Genomic DNA, 19,521 nt, shown 5'->3' on the forward strand with positions numbered 1-19,521 from the left:
GTAATGGAACCATTTGTTCTTCTCCATCCTCACTGCAATCTGCACAAGTCACTTTTGACCTGGACAATTTCAACACTCGCATCTCTAATCATCCTTCTGAACACACCTTCTGAACAAATCTGCTCTTATTCCCAGGCCCTACCTCTCATGAAGGCTGGCTATGCTAGTTACCACTGAGCCTCAGTTTCTCCAAAGAAATGGAGAATCCCCAGAGGTTAGGGCTTCTCTCATCTTTGGATTGATGGACAGATTGATTTTGAGACAAGGTCTCAGTATGTAGTTGAGGCTGGCACTGAACTCACTATGTACTCCAGGTTGGCTCAGAACTCCTGCCTCAGCCTCCTGGGATTATAGGTATGTGCTACCACACTTATCTCATTTTTAAAACTCATAAAAAATATAGGAAATGCTATTTAGCTTCTGCTCAGAATTCCTGAAGGTTTACTTTAAACACAATTTTTTTTCAAAGTCTAGGGCCGAAAAAGTCAGGTATCTGATACCTACTTTAATACCCATTTTGTACAGAAAAACTGACTTATACACAGTATAGTATAACTTACATAAAAGGGACATCTACGCTGTTTACTCATGCATGCTACTTGACACAAAGGAAATAGGATGTTCTGCTTTCTGAGAATAAGAGGAACACGTTTTCCTACACTTAGCACTGTCCTTGAAACAATTTAAACGCAAGTGAGGTCTCACAGATGCTTAAATGACATTAGCACATTTGGGTGTGGCTTAGGGGATGTAGCTCAGTGGTACAGCATCTACTTAGGGCCCATGAGGCCCAGAGATCAATCCCCAGCACACAATAAACAAAACAAAACAAAACAAACACAACACATTTGTATATGGGCACCTATGTGTCTCAGAATGGAGAGGTTTTCAGTTTTTATTCTGGGGCAGCACTGTGCCAAGAGCAAGTTCACAAAGATAGAAGTTTGTTGGTCTGCATTGCTCAGTACAGCAGCCACGGGCCACTCAAGGCTTCTGAACAATCAAAATATGTCTAGCACAATGAGGAATGGAGCTGTCAACTTTATTTTAATTAATTAATTATTTTGAATCAGGGATTGAACTCACAACCTTGTGCTTGCCAGGCAGGTGCTTGTGCTGCTGAGCTATGAGCTGTCAACTTTAAATAATTTTATGTAGCCATGTGACCAACATACAGTGTACATGCTGTTACTCTGAAATAAATACAACATCATCTCAACTCAAAAACAACTCAGAGTGTTTCCTGACACTTCTGTTAATTATGAAAATTTCCTAAAGTTAGCATTTGCTTATAAAAGCAGAGCTCTTTTTATTACTTACACTGCAGGGTCTTGGTGAAAGGGTATCTCCTGTGTTTGACTTCTACTTGAGAAATTAGCCAGGGAAGTTATTTGTAGTATATTCTAAACTCTGCCAGTACATAATGTCTTTGAAAGGGAATGTTCCAGTTGAGAAACAGAGCAACAGGTAATATCTGCAAAACTCTCAACTGAAAGGTAAAATCAAACCTAAGAAATCTTACTCTTGCAATGGCAAAATTAGGCAGAAAAATTTGTCAACTTAAGCCACCCCCCCACAAAAGGATCGTAGATGAAAGGTAAATGTCTTTTTTCCCCCTCCTTTCTGTTGTGTTTTTTCGGGTTTTGCCATGCAGTTCAGGCTGCCCTTGAACTCACTTTGTAGTTCAAGCTGGCCTGAAACTTACAGTGATTCTTCTGCTTTGGCCTCTTGAGTGTTGGGATTGTAGGCGTGTGCCACCATGCCCAGCAATAAATGTCTAATTTTAATCTTCATATTTAAAAATCAGTAATTTACTCATTCACAAAATTTCATTCCAGCTATTTACATACATCTTAAAGCTAGTGTCTGTGGATCAATTAAGCCACTATGAACCACCAAATTCCATTTTGCAGAATACCTCACCCCCTTATCTACTCAACTGGTTATCACCCACTTCGTGAATCCATACTCTGGGAGATTTCAGCAAAAGCCACTGCTACTGCAGGTGGGTATACTTTTTCATTCATTATTTACTGTGCTGCTTTTGGCCATCTGTAAAACCTATTTCCAGGTAGCTGGGGATTTAGCTCAGCGGCAAAAGCACCTGACTTGCAAGCAGGTGGTCATGAGTTCGATCCCCAGTACTGATTAAAAAAAAACAAAAACAAACAAAAAAACCTATTTCCAATGGCATCTGAGACTTATACTCTGTGAATGATCTTGACAATAATTACTGGATATTACCAGGTTTTGTGTAGTTGGTTTGATAAGATTGAATAGATATCCCAAACTAGGGTTAGTTGAGGTTATATTATCCCAGTATGTCCTTTTCCAGGGTGCCTGGCTGTTCAGACCAGTGCTGAGGGTCCTTACAGCCTGCCTTGGAATCCAGTATATACTACATATACTAGAATGCTATTTTCAGGAAGGAAGGCTGCCTTAAATGATATTGGGCTTCTTCATGCCTTCTGGGAGTGGTTGGTGCCCAGATTTGGATTAAAAAACAGTTCTTTGTTAAACCGCCATTTTCCTTTTGAAGTCACAGACATATGCAAAACTATTAGGACAAGTAGATTGGCCTTCCCTACTTTACACCTACTACCATGCTACTGTGATACACTCTTTCCAGAGTTAATCTGATGCCATCTGTGCTTAGTTTAAGAATTTTCACTGCCTCTACTAGGGTGGAGGATTTAAAAAATCTAATTTTGATAGTGTCATTTCAAGGTTACTCTGATGTTTACCTCTGTGGACTAACCCTTAGTTTTTAATGGGTGGTCCCATCTGGCCTTATCCCAAGGGGCTTTGGCCAACCCCTCTCTGCCTGCAGGAGGCATCTCATACTGGCATTCCAACCTGGTCTGAAAAAAATCCCACTGGAGCTTCACATCTCTACCTACTACTCCCACTCTGCCACAGCTTCCTTGATCTCTGTACCCACCCCCAACAACCCTTTATCACAGTACTCACTAAGCCATACTGCCACTAACAGGGGCATCTAATGCCCATTAAGTCAGTCACTCTTCACTGGTTCGCTCGATGATCTCTTTTAAACTCACAACTCTACAAGATAAACAGCATTCTTCAAAGGGAAAAATTCAGGTTCAAAGAAGCCAGACTACTTCATCATGTAGTTCTTCAATGAGAATTTGGCTATTGGACTGCTTCACCCGGGCACTTATGCTTTATAGTACCCAGCTTCACTACAAATCCTATGTTGAAACACGGCTTCATGAGGGAGCAAGGGAGCGAATGCTTACTAAATGCCTAGTGCAAATAAGCAGTACAATTACTACCTGAGATGCTGGCATTTCCAAGAGGCTAAAATTGTGGCTTCTAGTACTGTGCCCTGAAAAATTGAGAGTTAATTAACAACACATGATTCCTGGCCCCCTTCCAGATGGGAAGCTAAAATAAGTTGAAAAAAAAAATAAAACAAAAAACACAGTCTTTCCTAAAGAGGTCTGATTGGAAAAACAAAACCCAAAAGCCAAGTTACTAGGCAGTTGGATGAGACTTTTTCCTAGTTTCAGTGACAGAAGCACACGTAAACATTAGAGGTGGGAACATGACTGTACCCAAAACACACTAACCTACTTTTAAATCTTTAGTACATGTTTGCAGCACAGAATTACATTCACTGTGAGGAACTGATATTTGCACATAACACATTTCAATTCTCCCAACCTAATTTACTGTCGATGTCAAAGAAAAGCTCAAAGCAAGTCCACTTTTTGGTTTGATTATTTTTAAGGTAGGACAGGTTTGTAATTCATTTAAAAAAAGAAAAAAAAAAAAAAAGGAAGTTAAGGCACATTACATTGAACAGAAAAAACTTAGGCCTATACGGGACCTAGAATGTGTTTTGGCAAAAAAGATATCATAATAGCTACTTTCTCTCTTTTTCATGACAGGTTTTCACCAGGCAGCACAGGCTGGCCATGAACTCATGATCTCTAGCCTCCGCCTCCCGAGTGCGGGGATTACAGGTGTGCGCCACTATGTTTGGCTAACGGCTATTACACTGATACTCAAATTTCTTTTTCTGAGTACCTTCCAACAGGTCCGGCCTTAAGTTATCAAGCTGTTTTACAAAGAGTAAGCTAAGACTCAAGAAGGATACATAGGCCGACAGTTAGCTACAACCCTAGCCGAGATGTCACAAAGCTCTATCCACATTAAGCACTTCAGAGTTTAAAGAAGCAGGCAGAACCTTTATCGCGCCGACAGACACTCTTCCTATTCCCGCTCTCAAGTAGACAGGGCGGTGCAGAAGCTGTGTCCGGCCTCCGAACCCTCAGCCCAGCCCAGGACCCGCACACGTGTGTCACCTCGTCGGGGACCTGCGGCCCGCCTGGGCCTCCAGTTGGCAGCCAGCTGTCTCCAGTCTGCGCGGGACTTGGGCGGACTCACCTCTCGGCGCCTGAGCGCAGCGCCCGCGCGGGGCGCCGCTGCCCACTTCCTCCGCCGCCGCTGCCGCCGCGCGCGCACGCGCGCGCCCAACCCTCCGCCCCGCACGCTCCCACCCGGGCCGCGCCGCGCCTCCAACCCGGGCCGCGTCCCCGCAGGCGCCCGCCACGTGCGACGCCCCGCGGAGGCCCGGCCGCGCAGGTGCCCGCGTCGTAGCCGCCCGGGGCCCTCCCTGCGCCCGCGCTCACTGAACATCCCGGGAGGCTCCTGCTCCCGCCGCCGCTGCCACCGTCCGCTGCAGGGCCTCGCTCCGCAGCCGCTAGCCAGGCCTCCGCGCTCCTCGCCCCGCCGCACCCGCGGCTCTGGGCGGTCGCCCCATGACCGCCTGACGGAGGGGCGCGCCGGCTGGGCCGCAGACACCGACGCCGCGGCCAGGCGCACTCGGCGCTCGGCAGGCTATGCCTGCGCCTGCCCCGCCCCGTCCCGCCCCGTGCGTCGGCGTCGGCCGGAAGCGCCTGCTCCCGCATGCGGCACTGAGCGGAGGAGCGGCCAGGTGAGCTCGTTTGGCCGGTGGTCTCAGTCGCCTGAGGGTTCTCGGGCCAGATCCCATGCAGATTCCCGCAACCGGGGTGTCCCCTCCCCAGGTATTCTCCCTCCGACAGAGACCCCATGCAACACGAATTCCCACCCAAGCTGAGGCCCCACCTAGGATGAACCCCTACCTAGGATAAGGCTCACCCGGCTGAAATGGGCCTCCACGCCTACCGAGTCCTTGCCGCCTCACCTGGGTCGGAACGGGGGTTTTGCCTTTCGCTTCTTGTGCTTGCTTCAGCGCGACCGCGTTGTCAGCTCTGGGTCCGTCAGTGCGCCGAAAGTGGGAGTTAGGACCCGGGGTCGCGGGCGGCTTGAGAGACCCTTGTCCTGCGCTGGGCCGCTCGGGGGCCTGTCTGTGCCGCCGAACCTGCGCGCCGTGTAGGAATTCGCTGGGTGCGCGAGGGGCATCTCGAGAGCTTCGCGAGAGGGAGGGAGACCTTTCCTGGGATGCGCGCATTCTCTGGCAGCTGCGGGCTGAAAGTAAATTCTGAAAGCAGGTGATTTAGCCCTCAGGACTGCACATTCTTTTGGATTGACGGAATCGACAATCACGAGATATCTCTTTAGTTCTTGCGTTATTTCATTTAATTTTATTCTCTGTATTTTTGTATTGAATATAGTGAATGATTTTCTGTCTTGAACCGACGTCAATTTTTCTATAACGAAAGGAATATTTTTATTTAGACTTATTTTTAAAAACTGAGAGTTTTTGTTCGTTTTAGTTTATGGGAACTGTAGGTTGTTGCTGTGTCCTGGTTGCCGTTATTAAGGATTTTATTTATTTAAGATGTGTATTGGGCTGGCTGTGAGCTCACATGATTCTCCTGCTTCAGCCTCCCAAGTATTGGGATTACAGGCGTGTACGACCACCCCTGGCAACAGCCTTTTAAATTACATACTGGTGGTGCATGCCTGTAATCCCAGCGCTGGGAGGCTGAGGCAGGAGGATCTTTGTGAGTTCGAGACCAGCCTGGGCTACAAAGTGAGCCCAATGCCAACCTGAACTGCATAGTGAGACCCTGTCTCAAAAAGACCAAAAAAAAATTTTTTTTTAAATAGTCTTTTAGGCAGCAGTATGTGTAGTAAATTTGTATTTGAATGAATAAGATAAAACTACTGTGGGACTTTACCGTTGCAGCAGAAATAACAATATTTCTATTGGGGTTCAGTTAAACATTACTTTCTCCACATATTGAACTACATTTTTTTTTTTTTTTTTTTAAGGCTAGTCAAGTGAAGCAGTGGGAGTGGAGAAGGAACAAAGAAATCTGTAACTGGTTGTGATCAATTAGTTGTAAACACCACTGCACTCGGACCAGCCCATTTTTCATTTCTTTAAAATTGTTTCATAGAGCTAGGCTAATACCTGATACATAATTTTTTTTTTTTTTTTTTTTTTTTTTGTACTGGGGATGGAATTTAACTTCACACTTGTCAGGCAGGCATTTGTGCCACTGAGCTAAATCCTGGATCCCATAATATTTTTTTGAGACAGGGTTTTGGTGTATAGTTCAAGCTGGCTTTGAACTCATTGTGTAGCCCAGATTGATCTCAAATTCACAGCAGTTTTCCTATCAGCCTTCCCCAGTGCTGGGATTAGAGGTGTGCATCACCCATGCCCAGCTCATAATGTGCTTTATAAGATATGTGCAGAAATGTCACTCTTAATCTTAAAACATGTGGCATCTGTCTTTCAATGAGTCATCTGCTTGTATTTATTTTTATGTGTTGGCATGGGAAATTAAACTCAGTGCTGAAACACATTGCTAGTTTTTTTTTTTTTTTTCCTAACTCCAGACAAGGGCTTGCTAAATTGCCTAGGCTGGGCTCAGACTTGGTGGTCCTCCTACTTTAGCTTCTGAGAATGCTGGAATTGTTCCTTTGGGTCTAGGTCTGCATGTTAATTTTGCTTTTTTGAACTCTTGAATACAACTCTGTAGATACGATGTATAATCACAGCTGAAATACTTGCAGTGGATCTTCTGTCTGCTTTTGTCTGAATTTATTTTTTTAATCTTCTTTTTCAAGACAGGATCTTGCTATGTAACTGGTAGCTGGCCCTGAACTCATGGCAATCTTCCTGCCTCAGACTCCTGAGTGCTGGGATTACAGGCATATACCACCACACCTGGATTTTGTCTGAATTTACCCCAGAAAATTCATGAGCTGGGATCTCATTACAGACCTGTAGTGAACAACTTTGTTGACATATTTTAACTTAAAAAAATTATAAGCAATAAGACACTTCATTTTTTGCTATTTGTTCAGTTTAACCTTATATTGTTTTCTCTTGTTTTTAATCGTAGATAAAGTGTAGCAATGGCTGCTATTTATTCTGGCATTTCCCTTAAGCTTAAAAGCAAGACAACTTCCTGGGAAGATAAACTAAAACTAGCTCACTTTGCTTGGATTTCCCACCAGTGCTTTCTTCCAAATAAAGAACAAGTAAGTTTAATGTGAAAGTTACATTTTTATAATTTAAAATAATCAGTATTCAAATTGCATATTGACATTTACTTGAGGATTTGAAAAGGGCTCAGGAGGAGCATCATTGGATGTTAAAAAGTAACAGTGAAAAAGTAGTGAACCAGATCTTTTAGTTTGATAGGTTAGGTTTAAAGATTGGGAAGTAGAGACATGTATTTGCGTTAAGTCCTGCTGATATAGGTAGGTACCAAGAAGGATATAACTCTTGAGTATTTTTCAGGGTAATTTGGCTTTAAAAAAATAATGCAATAAACATGAGGTTTATGCATGAAATTAGATGGACATACTTTCTAATACTGGGACAGGACAAATACATCAAAAATGCCTGGGTGTGGTGGCGCACTCCTATAATCTGAACACTGATGGCTGAGGCAGAAGGATTGCCATGAATTCAAGGCCTGTCTACACTACATAGCAAGACCCTGTCTCAAAAAAAAAAAAGTCACAAATGCTTTATACTCATTAAAGTAATGGTGAGATATAGTATGTAGAGCAGTTATTGTAATATTGATGCTCATACTTGGCTGCACATGTAAGTCATCCTGGCAACTTGATAATCCCTTATCTATCACTGTATAGTGTAAGACAGAGTGGTCTGGTAGGCAGTTTGGCCAAGATGTATGCTGTCTTTATTCTGAGAGTTCTTTCCTTCTAACAAATGGCACTCTTCATATTGTTATAACAGTTCTGGTTTGAGAGCTGAGGTCTCTCTGTTTTCCTCCATGTTTTGTGCATGAGGAAGCAGGTCACAGTAATGGAAATCTCATACACATAGCCTCCTGCTCACAAAACACTCACGTGTTGGTTCATAGGCCTCTGTCTCCTGGGGAGATATAACTCAACATGGGGTCATCCATACACAGCTCTCACAGACTTTTGCTTTGTTTATGTGATTGATTCTGTGGTCATTCTGAATAGCTGAGTTTTGTTTTGCTTTTTGAGATGGTTTTACTATGCTGTTCAGGCTGGCCTTGAATTTACTTTGTAGCTCAGGCTGTCCTCAAATTCATAGCAATCCTTCTGCCTCATCTCCTGAGTGCTGGGATTATAGGTGTGTGCTGCCACACCCAACCAGCAATTTTTTGAGAAAGGGTCTAGCAGTGTAATTCAGGCTGGCCTGTGAACTCAGTGTCTCCCAGACTGGCAGTCTCCTTGCTTCTGCCTCTGTAGTGCTGAGATTGCAGATGTGTATCGCTATGTGCAACTGGGCAGCTGCATTTGTAACTCTTAAACTCATCGTAAAAAAGAAAACCTAAAATAACAGAAAAAAACTCAGTATAGCTTAAGAAAAAGAACATTATTAAGATTTTACATGAAACTTCATTGGCACATACGAAAATAAAATTAAGTTTTATATCCCCCTTTGTCTTTCTTTTTCTTCCTTTTTTTGTTTGGTTTTGTTTTTGTTTTTGAGACAGGATCTTGTTATGTAGCCTAAGTTGGCTTTGAACTCTAAGCAATCCTCCTGCTTCAGTGTGCCACTACACATGGCCCCCCTCTTATTCTTTAATGACAAACTTTAAAAAATACTACATTTGGGGCTGGGGATTAGCTCAGCGGCATAAGTGCCTGTCTTGCAAGCGGCGCAGTCGTGAGTTCGATCCCTGGTACCAATTAAAAAACAACAACAAATACTACATTTATCAAATATAGTACTACTACAGGTGAGTTTTAAAGGAGTTTTTTCTTTCATTATAGTTGAATTTGGTCATGACTGGGTTTCCCTATAGTGTCCAGTGTCTTTCTCAATTGTAAAAAATTTATTTTCAGAGTGTATTTCCTCCAACTTCAGGTTTTACTTGATTGGGCAAGACAGTCATTGGTTGCGTTTTATAAGAAAAAACTTGAACTGAAGGAAGAAGTTGTTGAAAGGCTTTGGATCTATGTAGACAACATTCTACATAGCAGAAAATTGCAGAATCTCCTCAAGAATGGAAAGACAATTAACCTTCAGATTTCTCTTGTCAAGGTAATTGACAGTCTCTTTTGTTATTCTCTGTGTTACATGGGTCTCTGTCAGTTTCCTGTTGCTCTTGGGGCCTTTTTTGCGGGTGGGGGGGTGAGGGGGTGGTGGGTGGTTGAAAGTTTTGGAACTTTGTGGGGGCGGGGTTTGGGGTCAGTTGTACAGAGATGCAGGAAGTACCAGGATGGGGAGGAGAAGGAAGTAGTAACGTTACCAGAATTATCATAAATAATATTTACTTAAAGAACAAGATGTGACAAAAACAATAAATGTATAAATTTTAAAGTTTATTACATTATAAGACACATTGCCATTAATATCTCACAGAGTATTCCCCTTCATTTTGAACATTTATCCTGTCATTCTTGCTACTTTCTGAAGCATTTGTGCAGGTTCACTTTCATAAGTGTCTTACTAGTTATGCTGCTGCAGCTGCCTTGTCCTGAATCAATTTAAAATACTTACCTTTTGATATAGGTACAATATTATGTACATGTACTAACTCCACAATGAATATGCTCCTTTTGTATATCAAGCATGAACTAATTAAAAAGAAATCTAAAAAATAAAGGCTGGCCTCAATTTGTGATGATCTCCTGCTTCAGCCTTGTTGGGACTACAAGCTTGTATCGCCACACCTGGCACAGTTAATATTATTTAATATTAGAAGTTTAAACAGTTTCATGAACAAGTTATGATTATCCTTTTTTTGTTGTTTTTTGGTATTGGACATACTTAGGTAAGCGTTCTACAGCTGAGCTATACTCTCAGACCTTTTTATTTTTATTAATTTAATTTAATTTAAATTTTTTGTACAGGGATTGAACTCCCTGTACAAAGCATGACCTCATGCTTGCCAGGCAGGCACTTATGCCTCTGAGCTAAATCCCCAGCCTTTATTTTATTTTGAGATGGGATCTTAAGTTGCCCAGGTTGGCTTCAAACTTCTGATCTTTTGTCTCAGTCTCTAGAGTAGCTGGGAACACGGGCATTTGCCACCTTTTGATTACCTTAACTGGAAAAAGTAGCTAACAATTTATGTGATGTTTTCTTTTTTTTTTTTTTGGTTCAGGCTTTCTTTTGGTCTAGAGGGGGATCAAAAGGAGACCTGATAGAAATTTCATCAAAAGGTTTTAACTGAAAGTGATTTTGAAATCTCTTTGAAAATGAACTTCATTTTCAAAGCAATATTTTAAAATACCATGAGAATAACTAATTGCAGCAAAAGCTACTACTAACAAGTATATAGTATGAGACAGGCCAAATAGATTAGGTAACTTGCCTGCTGTCAAATGAATAGTGAGTGATAGAGTTGGATTTGAACTGAGATGTGCCCTAGTCTAAAACCTGGCTGTCATACCACAGAGCTGCCTTAATGGGTATATGGGCAGAGGAGAGAGGTGATTTGCAGATGGTTCAAAGAGCTCTGAATAATCCTTCAAGGTGTGGAGGAAGATACATTTCTGTGTTTAAGTGATCATTCCTTCGAAATTTTTGTATGTTTATAATTATATAGAACTGTTGTGTACATAAATAACTTGTAAATTATACTTGCAGTGTAAATATGAAAGGACTTTTTGCTATAATTTTGTCTCTCTCTCTCTTTTTTTTTTTTTTTTTGAGATAGGGTCTCACTATGTAATTCAGGCCGGCCCTGAACTCACCATGTAGCCCAGGCTGGCCTTGAATTCACAGCAGTCCTCCTGCCACAGCCTCCCAAGTGCTGACATTACAGGTGTGTGCCACCATGCTTGGCAGAAAAGATTTTTATTGATGCAATATAGTGAAAAATCTGGAGGCCACTGGTGGAACATTGACATCCAAGGAGTTGATATGTTTGCTGCGGTTTCCAGTGTGGCTTTGGAGGTCCTAGCCAGCACTTAATGCAGTGGAAATAACAGTGTCTGTCTCACTGGGCTACTGATTGCTTAGCATCCTAGGATAATTTCTGTTCTCAGAAGCCATAGGGCTGGGAGCAGGTCACTCAGTATACCAATGAGTTTGAGGAATCTGCCTGGCTCTCATTTCTAGTGTTTATAAATTTTGGAACTTTGAGAGTAGAAGACAGCAGGTCTACTATGTAATAAGTAACTGGCAACATTTGCTTTCCATTTTGTAGAGTGCTTTTTTAAAATAGGACTATAATTTAAAATAAGTACTATAATGTTTGACTATAAAAATGTGTATTCAACCTCAGAGTCATGACCCAAGTGCTTCTGCCTGTCTGTCTTGTAATACCTGAGCTTAGTTACAGATTTATGCCTTATAAATGCTTGCTTTTGTGTGTGTGTGTGTTTTTTTTGGTTGTTTGTTTTTTGTTTTTTGAGCCAGGGTCTCCCTATGTAATTCAGGCTGGACTTGAATTCACTGTGTAACCCAGGCTGGTTTTGAACTAACAATAATTCTTCTGCCTCAACCTCTCAAGTGCTGGTAAAACTTGGCTTTTTAAAAATAAATACCAAATTTATAGAGGCATTAATTCTTTTTAGAAATTGATGCTAACAAGAGCCAGATAATGTGAAAGAATTAAAAACAAGCACTAACCTTTTAATATACTACGCATCATGTAGATATGATAATCTGCGTTTCTCATGATGCAGGAGAAGAGCAAGTTGATTGATACTGTAGTGGTTTGTTGTGTATGTGCAGGTTTGGTGTAATAATGAGTTTTCTTTTTTTCTTAACACTTAGATGATAAATGAAAGAGTATCTGAATTCTCCTTCTCTGGATCCCAAAGAAACATGTGTGCTGTCCTGAACTGCTGCCAGGGCATCCTCTCAACACCTGCCCTTGTTGTCATCTATACCGCCAAACAGGAACTGTTGGTGGCCTTGCTCAGTCACCTTTGCTGGTCAGCCTGCAGGCAGCCAGAAAGTACAGTGACAGCTCAGCTATTTGAGGTCATTCACCTGGCCCTTGGCCATTATCTTTCTATCCAGCAACAACAAGCCAACCCCCGACGTGTCTTTGTGGATGTAACTGGGCACCTGCTACAGCCTTGCCTAGTCCTGAGGTACCTGCTGTCTGGGAGCACTTGGACACAGGACCAGCTGCGGCAGGTGCTAAGCCGGGATATCAGGAGTCAGATTGAGGCCATGCTTCGAGGTGGAGTTTTTCGGCCAGATTTGCTCTCATCCTACAAAGAAGAGCTCTTGGACCAGCAGCAAAGTGACTCAAAGATGGGAACCATGAAGAGTCTTCTTGCTCCTCTGGACACTGTGATTACCAGGCTGGTAGATGCTGATTTCTGTGAGCCACGCCTTCATGCCTCTGTGGTGGCCAGCTCTGTGGCCCTGCTGTATAGGCTCTTTCTGGATTCTTACCTCAAAGAGGGAAACCAGTTTCTCTGCTTTCAGGCTCTCCCCAGGCTGTTTGGCTGTTTGCAAATTTTACACCTGCAGGAAGAGCAGCTGAAAGCCTTGTCCACATCAGATTGGACCACAGAGCTCCTGGTTGTAGAACAGCTGCTAAACTTTGTGGCCAGCAACAATATCTACAACGTGGCTGCTGACAGGATCCGGCATGAGGAGGCACAGTTCTGTTTCTACCGGCGATTGGCTGAGCTGCTGATAAACCACCCACATGCATCTGTGCCAGCGTGGTTCCGCTGTCTAAAGATTTTAATGTCTCTGAATCATTTGATTCTGGAGCCAGACCTGGATGACCTATTGTCTTCAGCTTGGATTGATGCAGAAGTAACGGAGTTTCGAGCCAAGAAAGCCCAAGAGATGCTAATTGACATCCTCTTTCAGACATATGCCAAACTCCGACAGGTGCCACGGTTGTTTGAGGAAGTTTTAGGGGTGATCTGCCGTCCAGCTGCTGAGACACTGAGGCAGCCTGTACTGACTTCAGGCCCCTCCACAGTGCTCAGTGCCTGCCTCCTGGAGCTGCCACCCAGTCAGATCCTGGACACATGGTCCCTTGTGCTAGAGAAGTTCCAGGCTATAGTCCTACCCTGCTTGGAGAGTGATACTGATATGGCGCTGAAGTCTCGCTCCCTGAGTTCATTGCTGCACTGCATCATGTTCAACATGCGGAGTCTAGATAGCAATACACCCCTGCCCATCATCAGGCGGACACAGTGTGTAATGGAGAGGATGCTAGGAGATCTAGTGAAGCCCTTGCTGGCCCTTCTCCCTGGCTCCCCAGGTCCAGAGCCTGAGTTGTGGGTGCAGAAGGTGAGTGACTCTGCACTTCTACTCTCTTACACCTGGATGGAAGTGGATACCATGCTTAGATTGAACTGTGGCCAGTATCGCTCTGTGGCTGAGGACCTGACCAAGGATGCTCCAACAAGCTCAAACCTCCCTTCTTTGCTCCCAGGTTTGGAAGCACAGCGTTGGAAGAAGATTGAGAAGTTTATAGCTCAGTCCAACTCTCTCAGTCAGTATTGTTTAAAACAGCTCTATCTGCAGAAAATGAAAAGGACTTTACTGCAGGCTAGTTCCCTGTCTGAAGAAGTCCTCCATACTTTGCAGTATGATGCCTCCTACATCCTTGGTTCTGCCACAGACAACTTGAGTCAAAAGACAGCGGCTTCTTGGGACGGGCAAGTAGGGACAGTGTGTGCATCCACATACCCTGTAGCACACTGGCACTTGATTGTGTCCAACCTCCCAATTTTAATACCCTACCTATGTCTGGATGATGTAAGGTGTGTCGCCAGCATCCTATTAAGTATTTTATCAACAAGCAAAGCCCAGGACGGCTCAACAGATGAAGAGCTGTGTATCACACTTGTGAAGATTTCCACTGCCCTCATTCATAGCCCTCTCTTTCCAGAGACGCAGTCCCTCCATTCCGCCTTCCTGATGTGCTTAGTTGCAAGATGTTGTAACATTCTCTGCTCTGGTGACCAGGGTCTTCTCAGTCAACAACTACCTTGGCTCTTTGAAAAGGACCACACAATTATGTCTTATTGGGAAACTAGATTTGCAAAAGTTGGAACTGAAGGTATAGAACCAAGAAGAGAAATTGCCCAGAGCTTACTCTCCCTGGTCAAGGGTGACTTCCTCATCCATTTAGAGGAAGAGCAGCTAGAAAGCCTCCTGAGGCTTTTGCAAATCATTTCTACTTTACACTTGGATAGCCTCTTACCACCCTACCATGTGCATTATTTTCTCTTGTTGTTGTCCATGGCTGTTACCACAGTAGGCTGCTCCTGCCCCTCCTTGGACCTCCAGTTCTTGGTGAAATGCTACCAGCTTCTCGGCTGTTTACAGAGGGGTGGGAGTGCCCGGTCTGTGTTCAGGGTCTTCTATGTTAGTGATGTATTTGAGATTGTGCTAACATCATTGCTGCAAGCCAGTAGTAGACTCCTTATTGAGGTAGATGATCCCATGTGGCTGCATCTCCTTCAAGTGGTAGGGATGTTCCTGGAGCAACTGATGCAGCTGCTCATTCAGCTAAAGCTGAGTTTGGTGCTCAATTTTGGGAAAATCACTGCCTTCCTCTCAAGGTGTAAATTGTATACTGAGGCATCTTCCACTAAGCAGTTGGAAAACCAGATTCCTCTGGGAAGCCAGCTGATTTTGGTGTCCCTAACCAAACTGTGCCAGGTCTTTGGATCTTTTCTCAGAGAGCGGAGGCAGCCCCAGGAGGCACCAGCAGCGCTGCCTGAGCTGTTGCGACCGGCCTTGCTACAAATGGGCACTGCACTGCAGCTGTGTTTCACATCAGGGGCTGGAGTCCATTGCTTGCCCTCAATTGCCCTAGTGGCTGCCACCACACTCTTGGAAGTAGACCTGAATCAGCACCGCAGGGACAGAGTGGTTGAGCCGGACAGAACACTGCCCTCCCATGTGGCCCTCTACCAGGATGTCTACATGCAACTGCTGTCAGAGTTGCCAGCCCTCACAGGGAATGCTCAGTCTTTCCAAGCAGCCTTGCGGTTCCTAACTCTGTTCTTCTCTGCTCCAGAGTTCCATCCCAAGAAGGACTCTGTATTTACCTCCATATTTAACTCTGTGAGAAGAGTTCTTGCAGGTAAGATGTTTCTGCCTAAGCTAATTCTGGGCTGCAGGGCTTAGGTCTGTAGAGCTCTAATGCTGGCACAACAAAGTACTGCGCTTTGCTTTCTGGATAGGAAATGACACTTAGTGTGTAACACCTGGTGGCACACAGGGACATTGGGAAGATCACCCTCCAGTCTTGGTGCTGGGACTTCATATTCTCCTGTCTGTATCCTGGGCACATGTGACCAGTCATTCTTGCAGTTCTCGCTACCCTTGCTGCAGTCTCTGGGTGGATTTCAGGGCTCCTCAGGGCTTGCTTGCTCTGAAGAATGTCCTGTTTCAAACAAAACCTGCTCATTTTTGTTTCTGGCTTTAGCTCGCTCCTGCCTTGGACAGTCTGACACACTCTTCTGGGTCAGGTCGGCAGTGCTGCAGGTTGCTATACAGTCATGCAAATGACAACTATCAAAACTGTTCAGCAATATCTAAAAAATACTAGTGTTAGGCAAAATTCACACTGAATTCTGTGTGTGTGTGTGTGGTACTAGAGATTGAACATGACCTTCACACTGAACTATACCCCTTTTTTATGTTTTGAGATGTCTTGCTCAGTCACTAACTTGCCCAAGTTGGGTTTGACCATGGAACCTCCGGCTTTAGCCTCCTAGAATGCTGAGATTATAGGTGTATGACACCATATTCTCCTTATAAAATGTTAAATATGCCATGACTATAAGTTAATAAAATATACACGCATGTGTACAAGGGTTAGAAACACATTCAGAAATTAAAATGATTGTATTAAAATGATGTAATCATTGCTATATTCTTAGATATCTATAGATATAGATATATAGTTTTTTTTTTTTTTTTTTTTTTTTGAGACAAGATCTCTCTGTAATTCAGGCTGGCCTTGAACTGTGTAGCTCAGGCTAGCCTTGATCTTGTTGGCAGTTCTCTGGCCCCAGCCTCCCAAGTGCTGGGATTGTGGGTATGCACCACCATGCCCTGCTATTTTATACTATTTTAATATCGTAATATTCTTTTCTTTTCTTCTTTTTTTTTTTTGCAGTACTGGGGATTGAACTCACAACCTGTGTTTGCTAGGCAGGCGCTTATGCCACTGAGCTAAATCTCCAGCCTTGTAATACTCTTTTCTGTGACTTAATTAAATTTAAGTTAAGCCCAGGCTACATCAATAATTTTTTTTTCTTTTTTAACTATTTTTTTTTTATTTAAGGAGAGAAAAAAAAAAAAAAACAGAAAAAGGGTACAAGTTATACAGAATTTCAGAAAAAATAAACAATAGGAAATCACTAGTTAATAGATTACATATTGTTATCTTAGAAATAGTTGTTCAAGTTACAAAATTAAAGCATGTAAAGTGGACTTTCAAACAGTGAGACTGCAAACAGTTTTGTTCAATGATCCAACAACACTCAGTAATGTGGTTATCTATCTTATACACTTAAATATATATGCAGTTATATTCTTTAGAGTACTTTCTTTTCTTTTTGTACAATGACAATTACACATTTTGGGTTTTATTACTCCCACAGTTCTTATTACTTTTTTTTTGAAGGGAGTAAAACCAAATGTGACATAACAGAAAGAATAGTCAAATCAAAAGGATGGACATAATAGATAATGTAAAAACAAAATACTAGGTGATCAACAATGGTTACCATACTGCCTCTTGCTATCTTATAACGAATTGCCTATATCATCAGTTATAATAAAATTGAACAAAACAGTAAAGAATAAAACCAAAACATTGGAGACATTACAGGACTTTAAAAGAAGATAATAGTCAACCGGAATGGGCATCATAATGAAGCTTATTGTCTTTACAGTTGTTACCTATACTTTCGAACTTGGTACTATCAAGCAAAGCAGAATAGAGGAAAATCAGTCAAAGCAAGATGAGGGCTATACAGGGTTTCAAATCAAGTTAATAGGAAATCAAAGTGGGTTACTATAATGTATCCTATTTTTTTTATTTTCCCTTAATTAAAAAGATAAAAATAAAAAATAAATAATTAAAAAAAGATTGAGATAAAAGAGGGCATAACAACAAAACAGCGCAGGCCAAAGCATAATAGGCCAAAGCGTAAAGCACCATTTAAGCAAAATAGTGTTTTACCACAAGATATCCTGACACAAAAGTAGTTACCATAGTGTCTCTTGCCTTGAAATCTTTGAGTATAACTTCGTATATTGTAGATCAATATTTTTGAATGCCTATTCAGAGCCTTACTCTTTAAAACATGACTATGTTTAATAATATAGTAAAGAGGGGGTTGGGGATATAGCTCAGTGGTACAAGTGGCTGCTTGGCAAGCATAAAGTTGTGAGTGTGATCCTTGGTACCAAAAACCACACCCCAATACAAAAAAAAAATTGTGCACATATGTGTGTTTTAAAAGATCATTAAGATCTGCTACCCTAATTAGTATGTGTACACTTTTACTAGCCTGCAAAGGAAGCAGGGCTAAATAGAACTGATGTTTTCTCTTTTTTAAGACAGCATGCACCATGGTTGACATAGGATATTATGTTTAATTTTAGGAGTTGGGGTAAGTGTCAGGACAGACCCTGGGGAAGTGAGGCTGGAGAGTCATCCAGCCAAGCCTGACCCTCAGGATCTGCCAAGTGCTGCTTTCCACAGAGCAGTCCTGAGTGTTAGTGGCCCTCAAGAAAGTAAGGCCACCTGGTCTGCTTCGGCCAGTGCCAGACCTGAGTGTGTAGCCTAAACAAGGCTGTGTTGTCTCCCTGTCAGCAGCCTTCCTGTGTCGCTGTATTGTGGGTGAACTGGAAAGACTTGAGCATGACGTTCTAGCTTATTCTGTCAGTGATTCTTTTAGGCGGTAATGTTTCCTTTTCTACTGAGAGCTGAAACCAAGTCTCTTATTCAGACTAGTGCAGTGTTTGAAGTGACCATCCTCTGCAACAATAGCTGGCGGTTTGAAGCTCTGGCTGCTATGCCCCTTTATTAAAGAGTTCTGTGTCCCCCTCCCTCCCAGCCCTGGTGAGCGAAGGCAGTCCTTGAGCCCCAACTCCGATGCCAGGGAGACAGCCTCCACCACAGTGAGACCAGTGTGTTGCTTTATCCCTTGGTCCAGCCCTCTTGTTGTCTGAATTGGAGTCCTGTTGGTTTCTTTCTATAGGTCCTTGGTGTCCTGAGCAAGACATACAGAAAAAGGCATCAAAGAGGTACATTTATTAAAGGTGGAAAAGAGGTACACTATAGGAGAGTGGACTAGTGAGAAGGCTCACAGGGTTCCCAAGAATAAGGGGGAAGGGATCTTTTGTATCCAAAATACCTGAATTGAAGTCTTCCTTCAAGTAAGGCATTAGGGCATTTGTCCTATCAAAAATTCAACTAACCTTAACCAGGTGTGTTGTGATCCCATATTTAGGAGGCTGAGGCAGAAGAATCACTAGGAGTTTGAAGCCAGTCTGGGCTATGAAGCAAGATCCTATCTCAAAAAACAACAAAACAAAACTCAGTTGGCCTCATGCCAGATATAACTGTCTTATCCAAAAATTTGTTTGACTTCTTGCCATATGTAAATGAAGATCAGAAATAGCATCTTTTGGTTAGTTGTGCACAATGCAAATGAATTGAAAATAGCACTCTTCTGACTGGTCCAAATGTACAAGAGCTGTAAGCCTGATTTCATTTTGGGTCCTGTATTCTCTACATGTCTTCTTTTTATGAAACATCTTAGTCAGGTGTGGTGACATATGCTTGTAATCCCAGTGTTCAGGATGCTGAGGATCACAGCGAGTTCAAGGCCAGCCTGGGCTACACAGCAAGACTGTTAAAAAAAAAAAAAAAAAAGGAAATATCTTGCTAAACCTGTTAGTTGTGAGTTTTTATGATCTTTGACATATTCTGCCCAGTTGCTTGTCTGGTTTGCCCCAGCACAATCTACCTCACTTTCACATCTAGGCCACCAGACTCCATACTGGGACATGCTGGAGAAGTGGGCAATTGGGAATACATGCCCACTGAGGAGTAGCCCAAGGTACTGGGGAGAGAGAGAACATATAAAGGTAGTCTGGGAGAACTGAGTGATGGCTATACAGGTGACCTATGCAGGTTG

General features: G+C 42.8%; 2 protein-coding genes across 10 annotated transcripts in view; one reads left to right on the forward strand and one right to left on the reverse strand.

The window, feature by feature from the left end:
• The window catches only part of Taf5l (TATA-box binding protein associated factor 5 like), a 34,213-nt gene extending 29,346 nt beyond the window's left edge, over positions 1–4,867 (reverse strand). The window contains exon 1 of one of the 4 annotated variants that reach the window (XM_063260025.1): positions 4,659–4,867. The gene's annotated coding sequence lies outside the window, so the exon portion shown is untranslated. Of the gene's footprint in view, positions 1–4,213; positions 4,351–4,413; positions 4,516–4,658 lie in introns of those variants that run through there. The other 3 variants (XM_003473425.5, XM_063260026.1, XM_013156489.3) reach the window with 3 other exon arrangements.
• The window catches only part of Urb2 (URB2 ribosome biogenesis homolog), a 33,447-nt gene continuing 18,749 nt past the window's right edge, over positions 4,824–19,521 (forward strand). For 3 of the 6 annotated variants that reach the window (XM_063260019.1, XM_063260022.1, XM_063260021.1), the window contains exons 1-4: positions 4,824–4,963; positions 7,311–7,449; positions 9,284–9,460; positions 12,146–15,443. In XM_063260019.1, the coding sequence (XP_063116089.1) occupies positions 7,324–7,449; positions 9,284–9,460; positions 12,146–15,443 (3,601 nt within the window). In that variant the 5' untranslated portion in view covers positions 4,824–4,963; positions 7,311–7,323. Of the gene's footprint in view, positions 5,055–7,310; positions 7,450–9,261; positions 9,461–11,081; positions 11,190–12,145; positions 15,444–19,521 lie in introns of those variants that run through there. The other 3 variants (XM_063260020.1, XM_063260024.1, XM_063260023.1) reach the window with 3 other exon arrangements.

This window comes from Cavia porcellus, unplaced genomic scaffold (assembly GCF_034190915.1).
Source record: "Cavia porcellus strain 051 isolate PalLab524CR breed Dunkin Hartley unplaced genomic scaffold, mCavPor4.1 scaffold_13, whole genome shotgun sequence".
NCBI classification, from domain to species: domain Eukaryota; kingdom Metazoa; phylum Chordata; class Mammalia; order Rodentia; family Caviidae; genus Cavia; species Cavia porcellus.